Raw genomic sequence first — 9,798 nt, 5'->3', positions numbered from 1 at the left:
GGGTTTAGTTTGCTAATTTTGAGTTTATTTTTCTGGTTCCTTGAGGCATAATGTTAAACAATTTATTTGATATCCTTATTCTTTTTTTTTTCCTTTTTGTCTTTTTTTGTGACCAGTAACGGGATCGCAACCCTCGGTGTCGCGCCCGTACCGCGACTGGCAACGGGATCGCAACCCTCGGTGTTGCGCCTGTACCACAACCGGCAACGGGATCGCAACCCTCGGTGTTGCGCCTGTACCACAACCGGCAACGGGATCGCAACCCTCGGTGTTGCGCCTGTACCACAACCGGCAACGGGATCGCAACCCTCGGTGTTGCGCCTGTACCACAACCGGCAACGGGATCGCAACCCTCGGTGTTGCGCCTGTACCACAACCGGCAACGGGATCGCAACCCTTGGTGTCGCGCCCGCACCGCGCTCAACCAGTGAGCAGACCGGTCTCTATATGGAATCCGAACCCTCGCTGGGAGTGCCGCCGTGCTCCCAAGCGCAGCACTCTACCGAGTGCACCACCGGGCCAGCCCTCTTTATTCTTTTTTAATGTATGCATTTATTGCTATAAACTTTCCTCTTAGAATTATTTTTACTGCATTCCATAGTGTGGTATAATCCTGCTGACAATGCCAATTGTAGAGCTAGAGCTAGGGTCTGGAGATCAAAGACCCCTTGAGCCTATTCACAAACCCTTGACATGCAGGTCTATGAGCTAGGTAACTGGAATAAAGGTCCTTGGAGCCTTGGTTGAAGAAGTAGTAATCTTTATTCAGCACACACAACACTAACAGCGAAGCAGTCCACACAGAGAAACTCAGAAACTCAACTGCTACTGGCAAGGTCCAAAGTAAAACTGAAACTAAGCAGCTGCCAGCAGAGTAAACATGCTCTATAGTTAGAGGCAAGCTCTCTGCTGCCAGCCTGCTTCACAAACTGCAGAACACACAATAGCTACAAAACTAAGATACATTGGTGCACATGCACGCTAGCTCCTCCCACACAACTTGTTTACAAGAAATGTGCTGCTGACTCCCAACCAGACCTGAGCTGAGGGAGCCTGACTAAATTATCCTATTTTCCCCACACATAGGTTTTAATATGTTGTGTTTTCATTGTTACTTTGCTCAAGATATTTTTTAATTTGCCTTTTGTTTTCTATTTTGACCCATAGAATGCTCAGGAGCATGTTGTTTAATTTATTTTCCCCAAGCTACCTCCTGTTATTTATTTCTAGTTTCATACCATTGCAGTCTTAAATGAGACTGGATATAATCTCAAACTTCTTAAATTTGCATATGTCTGTTGGGTCCATTTTGTCAAAAGTTCAATTCACAACCAGTATTTCCTCACTAATTTTCTGTCTGACTTTTAACATTCATACTAGAGATATGTTGATTTACACACCATTACTTTATAGGAATATATTGTGATTTTGATTATGTATTTATCTCTATCAGTGAGTTTTGTGCTTCTATATGTATCCATGGTAATAATTATCATTGTTTTGTTTCTGCTTGAAGAATTCCCTCAAGCATCTCTTGCAAGGCAGATCTAGTGGTAATGAATTTCCTCAGTTTTTGCTTATCTGAGAAATACTTTACTTTTTCATTTCTGAAGAACAGCTTTGCTGGTTATACTATTCTTGGGTGGCAGGGTTTTTTTCTTTCAGCACTTTGAATACATTTTCCTATTCTCTTATGGCCTACAAGGTTTCTGCTGAGAAATTAACTGGTAGTCTGATAAGGATTCTCTTACATGTGACTTGACACTTCTCTTGATGCTCTTAAAATTCTCTCTTTGAATGAGATATCATCTCACTCCAGTTAGAATGGCTATTATCAAAAAGACAGAAAATAACAAATGCTGGCAAGAATGCAGAGGAAGGGGAACTCTCATACATTGTTGGTGGGAATGTAAATTAGTCTAGTTACTTGTGGGGAAAATAGCATAATTTAGTTAGGCTCCCTCAGCTCAGGTCTGGTTGGGGGTTGAGCAGCACATTTCTTTGTAAACAAGTTGTGTGGGTGGAGTTAGTGTGCATGTGCACCTATGTATCTTTTTAGTTAATTGCTATTGTGTGTTCTTCAGTTTGTGAAGCAGAGCTGTCAGGAAGAGCTTGTGTCTAATAATAGAACATGTTTACTCTGCTGGCAGCTGCTCAGGTTTTTCTTTGGACTTTGCCAATAGCAGTTGAGTTTCAGAGTTTCTCTGTGGACTGCTTGGCTCATAGTGTAGTGTGTGCTGAACAAAGGCTCCTCTTTCTTCATTCAAGGCTCCAAGTACCTTTTTTCCAGTTACCTAGCTTATAGACCTGCATGTGAAGGGTTTGTGAATAGGCTTGAGGGGTCTGTGAGCTCCAGATCCTAGCCCTAGCTCTATATCACTATAAAAAAACAGTATGAAGAATTCTCAAAAACTACAGATAGAACTACCATACAGTTCAGCAATCTCACTACTTGATATGTATCCAAAGGAATGGAAATCAGCCGATCAAAGGGATATTGCACTCCCATGTTTGTCATGGCTCTATTTGCAATAGCCAAGATTTAGAACACATCTAAATGTTCCCTAGCAGATGACTGGATAAAGATAATGTGGTATATATACATAATGGACTACTACTCCACCATTAAAAAGAATGAATTTCTGCCATTTGCAGCAATGTGGATGAGCTTGGAGAAAATTATGTTAAATGAAATAAGCCAAGCACAGAAAGAGAAAAAACACCTGTTCTCACTCATATGTGGAAGCTAAAAAAGTTAATCTCATAGAGGTAGAGAGTAGAGTAGTGGTGAATAGAGATTAGCAAGTAGAGAGAGAGTATAGGGTGGTCAATGGATATAGTTTCAGAGAGATAGGAAGAATAAGATCTATATGTTCTATAGCAATATTGAGAGACTACAGTCAACAACAAATTATTGTATTAACTTCAAGTAGCTAGTTGAGAGGATGTTGAATGCTTCAAACACAATGAGGTGAAAAATCTTTTAGCTGATCAATATGCTAAATGTCCTGATATGATCAGTGCACGCTGTATAAATGTACCCAAATATCACATTGTGTTCTCTCTCTCTCTCTCTCTCTATACACACACACACACACACACACACACACACACACACACACACACACACACATATGTATATATATATATGCTTATCATGGGTCAATTAAAAAAATTATAAAGGAATTTTAAAAAATTTTCCCCCTTTTTGTTTTATATTTGACAGTTTGATTATAGTGTTTATTGGAGAGAACCTCTTTGGTTGAATCTCTTTCTGTAACTTTGAGCTTTACAGATCTGAATGTTCACATGCCTCCCAAGATTCAGAAAGTTTACTCAGCAGTTATTTCATTAAGTAAGATTCCTGTAACTTTCCTTGTTTCTTCTCCTTCTAAAACTCCCATAATGTAAATATTTGTTCACTTAATGTTATCCCACAAGTTCTGTAGACTGCCTTTACTCTTTTTCATTCTTTTCTTTTTCTTTTTCTCTGAGGCATTTCAGAAAACCTATGTTCAAGTTCACAGAGTTCTTCTACTGTTAAAGCTCCCATTGTGTATTTTATTTCATTGATTGGACTTTTCAGTTCCAAGATTTCTCTTTTTTTAATAATATCTATCTCATTTATATCCTGAATTGTTTTTCTAATTTCATTGAATTATCTATTTGTATATTCTCTCATATCACTGAATTTCCTTATGTAATTTTGAATTTATTTTCAGGTAATCCATCAATTTCCAGTTCTTTGGGTCAGTTACTGGAGAATTTGGGTGTTCCTTTTCCTTTGGTGGTGTCATGTTTCCTTGCTGTTTTATGTATCTTGTGTGTCCCTGTGTTGATATCTGTGCATCTGGTGGTGCAGTCACTTCTTCCAAACGTTACAGGATGGCTTTTGTAAGGAAGGACTTCCACTTGGAGATTGGCCTCAGTGTGTTGGTTGGGCAGGATGCAGCGGCTCTGGTTCAATGTGGGTGTAGTGGTGTAGTCCCCCTGCCTTTTATTCAGTTGTGATCAGTGTCAGTAATGACTTCATTGTTCATGCTGCAGGCATTTGTGGCAGTGAAGGTGGGTGTGTAGGTTATTAGAACAAAAGCTTTAGAGATCTACCTATTCTCACCTTTCTCACAGTGCTGAGTCTTAGCTGAGGGGATCCCTCTTGGTGTTGGGTCTGACACAGCTCACAGGCAGCCACAGTGGCACTGGGATGCAGAACACAAGTGCTCAGAGTGACTATAGATTTAGGTTTTGGGGCTCAGAGCCTTGCAAACTACAGTAGCAACTGGCACTTGAGTCTCAGGATCACTTTCCAAGGCACAAGTGGATGTGTAACTGGCAATCAACAATGGCTGCTCCTTCACCTGGAGTAAAGGACTCAAGAGTCTGATGCTGATGCAAGGTTTGGAAGCTTTATTACCAGGAAGCACAAGCTGGGAGACAATTTTGGTTGCAAACTGTCTCAGAGACTCAAGAGCCTCAGGAAGGGTTTTTAAAGGGAAGAGTGTAGGAAACAAAAGGGAGAGGTTGTCCCTTCAGAAAATGGTTAAGATGGTAGATTATACTGTATGTGTACTTTTCCACAATTAAAAATAACTTTAAAATTTTTTAAAGATGCTTCCCTTTAATATTTCTAATCTGCACACCTGCTTTCCAAATGCAAATATAAGAGAAAGTTACAAGATTACTTATCAACAAATTGTTGCTATTCAGGTTTTAGTGCATGAGAAAATAGGGCTAGAGGTAGAAGGAGGAAATTGGAGAGAATGAAGCTTTTGTATTTGTTTGTTTCTTTGTGGGTGTTTGTTTGTTTGTTTGTTTGTTTGTAGTGGCTGTTCTGTATAGGAATCGAACCCTGGACCTTGGTATTATTAGCACTACTCCCTAACCAACCAAGTTAACTGGCCAGCCAGAGAATGAAGATTTTGGCTTGTGAAAAACTGATTGAGCATAGCAGACCTAAATGTGTGAAAAATGATCCACATTGATGGCATTAAATGCTTTTGGAGGAGAGGTGAAGAATTACAACAGAGAAAAAGAATTTATGCTTTGTGCCTTCACAATGTCCCTCTAAAAGCCAGTAATTATTGATCATTTTACAGCTAAGACTGGTATGGGTCAGGTAAATCTATAGTACAGAAATTGAGCTCTCTCATGCTAGGGGTTTTAATAAGGCTATTAGATGGAATGGGCTCTTAATACAAAGTTTGTCACACAGTAGGCACTCTGTAACTTTTTGAATAAGTGGATATATAAATAAATTTTAAAAAAAACAAGCTGCATTGTTCTGATAATACATTACCTCCTGATTTTTAATTTCTTACTTTAGATATTTACATGTCTGCTCAATGGTAAATTTTTTATTGTGCTATCTCTTTAGGTGTTGAATTAAGTGTAGGCTAGCTCCATAAAATAAAATTTGATGGTCTAGATAATATGAATACACTGCAAATTATCTGTACTTTCAAAGTCTTAGTTATATAACCAGAGGGATTTTTAAAATAGCCTTTCTTTGTCCTTTAAATACAAGTATAAATGCACACAAAAAGAAAATTTAATTTAAAATGTATACACTCAGGTGAATATTTATGAATACATACATAAAAATGTATTTAAAGATAAAGGTGAGAAATATCAAAATATAATCGAGGGACATAAAAAGTTCTTTATGAATTAAGAAAAATAGCACTTTACTGAATAAAAAAACAAGAAAACAAGTTGGTATTCTACATGATGATATACTCATTTAATGCATTCCAACATGAAATTCTGAGTTTTAAACACATTTTTTGTTTTGCTTGTTTTAATGGAGGAATACTGAACATGAGGAAAATGGGACAGAATTAAATGTGCAAAATTACCAAAACATTTTTTAAAAAGACTACTGGTAAGAAATGATTATTCTAACAGTAATGAAACTCACTTAAAACTGCCTTCTGAGTTTGGCCTAGAATTAAGCCAAATAGGTTGGTGGAACTAAATCAGGCATGTGGCAACGGTGAAAAAGGAAAAATAATGTATTAAAAATGTTAATTCATTTTTAGGAAAAAAGGATGCCTTCTTTACATACAAACAAAAAAGTTTGTGCTCTGTGAGGGAGATCCCCCACATGTCCATCCGAAAGTCACTAATTATTGATCATTTTATGGATAAGACTGATGATGGGTGGGTAAACCTACAGTATGAAAATTGAGCTCTTCCATGCTAGAAGTGTAGATACGATGCAATGGGCTCTTAGCACAAAGTTTGTCACATACTAGGCACATTTAGAAAGTAAATTTGAGTAGTACCACAAACCTAAATCAAACTAATTTATTAAACATTATAAAACAACATAATATATTTCTGAAAAGGAAGCATACAAAGAAATTTCAAGGCCTTCCTTACTTAAAACAATTTATGTAACATATGTACTCAATAGGTATTTATTTAACAAATTAATCTGAAAATCCAGCAATTCATTTTACTGATTTTTCACTCATATGTTTCTGAACTTCCTTAGCCAATTCTTCCAGCTTAATCTAGTGGACAAATGGCATGTTGTTCATTGTGACTGTTCTTTCTCTTCAATCTTTGGTCAAAAATTCTGTATATCTAACTTCAATCCAAAGATCCAGGGATAAAGATGCTTTCAGTGAATGATAACTCTGGACATGGTCTATGAACCTAGAGAGGTATTTTCTAAGAGTGAGTGTTTTCCCTCTAACACCACACCTGTGCTGCCACAGTCCTAGCTACTTCCTGTCTGTGATGGTGTTCCCTGCCTGCCTTGGTTCCTACAGCAGGTGAATGTCTCAAGCAGATGCCTGAGGTGTTTTTGTATAGCTCTCTCCAACAGTCTTCTCACTGTGGCCTCTCTCAATGCACAGAAATACACTGCTGAGTCCCCTAATTTTGAAGCCAAGATGACAAGGCTGATGGATTTCCTTGCCTTCTGGAAATTCAATGAGTAGCGACCTTCTGTTGCATTTTGCTGGTTATAAGAGTCCTGACGAATAAGGAAAATCATCTCCCCACTGCTGGGCTGCTTGTACCAGAATAAACTGTAACTGCTTTCAGTGGTGTCATATGTGCATTCCAGGGTCACAGCCTCCTTCTCCTGCACCAACATTGCTGGTTGGGCTTGAGTTACCTCCTGGGCAATACTAGATCCTGAAGGAAAAAAGAATCAAAAAGTTTAGAGATAAGTGGTGTGGAACACACAAAAAATCTGTTTTAACACCTTGCTACCCCTCCTTTCCAACATCCCTATAGGACATTTCCTGTACAACCAGTCCCTGGGTCACCAAGGAGTCCCCTTTCCACTGGGGCCTTCCCTACCTAGCCACATCGAAGTCATGACCACCTTCAGCAGGCTGCAGAGCAACATGTTTGATTCTTCCCCTAGTTGGAAATATTCTGTTCTTCTTCAGTTTCAGGCTCTGCACCGTGAAGTGAGCCTGACAGGATGAGGGAAGAATTACTGGGCCACGTGCTGCTGCTGCTGCCCTAGAACAGGAAACAGAGGTTTCCTGGTATAGCAAGTTGATGTGTGTCGTGTCAGATTTCTCTATGTACTGGCCAAGAGTCTGACCCAACCCAAATCACCTTTTGGATTACCAACTCTTGTAATTTGCTTACAATTAAATCTGAAAACAATTATGGATATATTAAAAGGAAAAATGGATTATTTGAACCCCTGCTAAGCTTACCCATTGTACTTGTGATGGAACTGGGAGATTGGCACTTATTTAAAAATACTGTGTGTAATGGATTATGGAGATAACTTAAGGTGTAATAATCATGTATCCTCACCTGTGTATGTTGTTGTTCACCTAAGGTAGAAATTAATCACTTTATGATAAGACAAAGCCATTTGAACTAATCACTGCAGCTCTTTTGACCTATTTGTTGATATAAAAATATTTCTACTCACTTCCTATGTCTGTTCAGGTGTTAATGTTGGGACCAAACATCAAGGGGGAAAAAAACAACAACTAATCTCTCTTTTCTAAAGAGTTTAAAAGGAAGCCCTCTCTATGACATTGAGTCCTGTCATAACGTTCCCCTTCTCTTCTCTATTTAGCTTTGACAGCCCAGCTCTGTTCATATGGCCAGATCAGATACCAGAGTTTGGTCATTAGGTTGTCAAACCTTTGAATTTATATTTTTTCATTACCTCAGTTGGGATCCAAATGAGCCACAACAAGCTGCTATATTCCGTATACTCATCTCAGAAGGGAATATATCCTTGGTGATCCCATAAATCTCACTAGGATAGTTGATCATACAATCACTGATTGTGATACACCTTTCTTTGTTAACATTAAGGACATGCCCTAGGATATTACTCAGCAACATGGTACACAACAAAGGCCCATTGCCAATCATAGCCTATTTCTTAATGCAGTAGCCAGAGCTTATTCTCCTCATCTCAAAATATTTTTAGCTTTGTCTAAGTTTTTGGAAGCATCATCATCTTACACTGAGATCGCCATTAAATCTGATTATATCACATACAGTACAACTGTTCTGCTCTTTAAAACACGCAACTTTTTTTATGTTGCTTAACTAATGATGAAATATGATTAATTTCCCCTCATAGTATTAAACTCCATTATATTTCTCATTCAAAAGAATGGGTCTCTTGGGCNTAAATGACCATCAATGGATGATTGGATAAAGAAAATGTGATATATATCCACAATAGAATACTACTCAGCCATAAAAAAAAATGAAATTCTGCCATTGACAGCAGCATAGATGAACTTGGGGAAAATTATGTTAAGTGAAATAAGCCAGGCACAGAAAGAGAAATGCCACGTTTTCACTCCTACGTGGAGGCTAAATAATAGTAATAATAACAAATTGAACTTTTAGAAGTAGAGAGTTGAACTGTGGTTACCAGAGCTAGGCAAAAGAGAGGGTGAAGGCGGAATAGTGAGAGGTTGATTAATGGACACAAAATTACAGCTAGATAGGAAACATATGTTTAATTGGTGTACAGTAGTTCTAGGCATCTATAATTAACAATAATTTATTGTATGTTGTCAAATGACTAAAAGAGAGAAGCTTAACTTTTCTCATCACAATGAAATGGTAATTTTTTGTGACAATGAGTTTGCTAACTACCCTGAATTGATCAGTACCCATTATACATGTATTGAAATATAACTCTGTACCCCATAAGTAGGCACAATCAATACATTTCAATTAAATAAAAAAATTTTCTGCAATTCACTAATAAGAGTTTAAGATGGCTGATAAATATACAAATATAATATAGATAAATTTTATATACTTATTTATATAATTTGTATATATGTATATATATAAATTTTCCCACACACCCCAGTAAAAGGATTTTAAGTACAACAATGACAATAGAAATTAAATGTCTAGGAATGAATCTAATTGTGTTCAAACAATAGAGCTTTATCAAGAAAGACAGAGATAAATGGAAAGAAATATTATATTCTGAAGTAATCAAATATACACTTTAATAAATTTGTTCTTCACAAATCAATTTAAAAATTTAATTCAATCACAAATCCTAAATATGAATTTTTTTTTTTTTTTTGTCTTTTTTCATGTCCAGCAACGGATCGCAACCCTCGGTGTCGCGCCCGCACCTCGCTCAACCAGTGAGCGGGAACCGGTCTGTATGTGGGATCCAAACCCTCGGCGGGAGCGCCGCTGTGCTCCCAAGCGGCGCACTGTAGCAGTGCGCCACCGGGCCGGCCCACAAATCCTAAATATGAATTTGGAATATATAGCACGATTCACTTTTTTTTCTTTAACAAACATCTACTGATTATTTTCTCG

The 9,798-nt window shown here is 37.8% G+C and overlaps 1 gene segment (V, D, J or C); it reads right to left on the bottom strand.

Moving 5' to 3' along the window:
* Nucleotides 1-4,238: 4,238 nt before the first annotated feature.
* Nucleotides 4,239-7,363, bottom strand: LOC103610545. The segment is given in 3 exon segments: nt 4,239-4,472; nt 6,842-7,146; nt 7,315-7,363. Coding segments are annotated over 3 exon segments (588 nt in total).
* Between the last annotated feature and the right edge of the window lie 2,435 nt (nt 7,364-9,798).

Source organism: Galeopterus variegatus, unplaced genomic scaffold (assembly GCF_000696425.1).
Source record: "Galeopterus variegatus unplaced genomic scaffold, G_variegatus-3.0.2 Scaffold11290, whole genome shotgun sequence".
Taxonomy (NCBI): Eukaryota; Metazoa; Chordata; class Mammalia; order Dermoptera; family Cynocephalidae; genus Galeopterus; species Galeopterus variegatus.
Note: the sequence above shows the minus strand (reverse complement) of the source record. Positions and strands in the feature narration are given on the sequence as shown.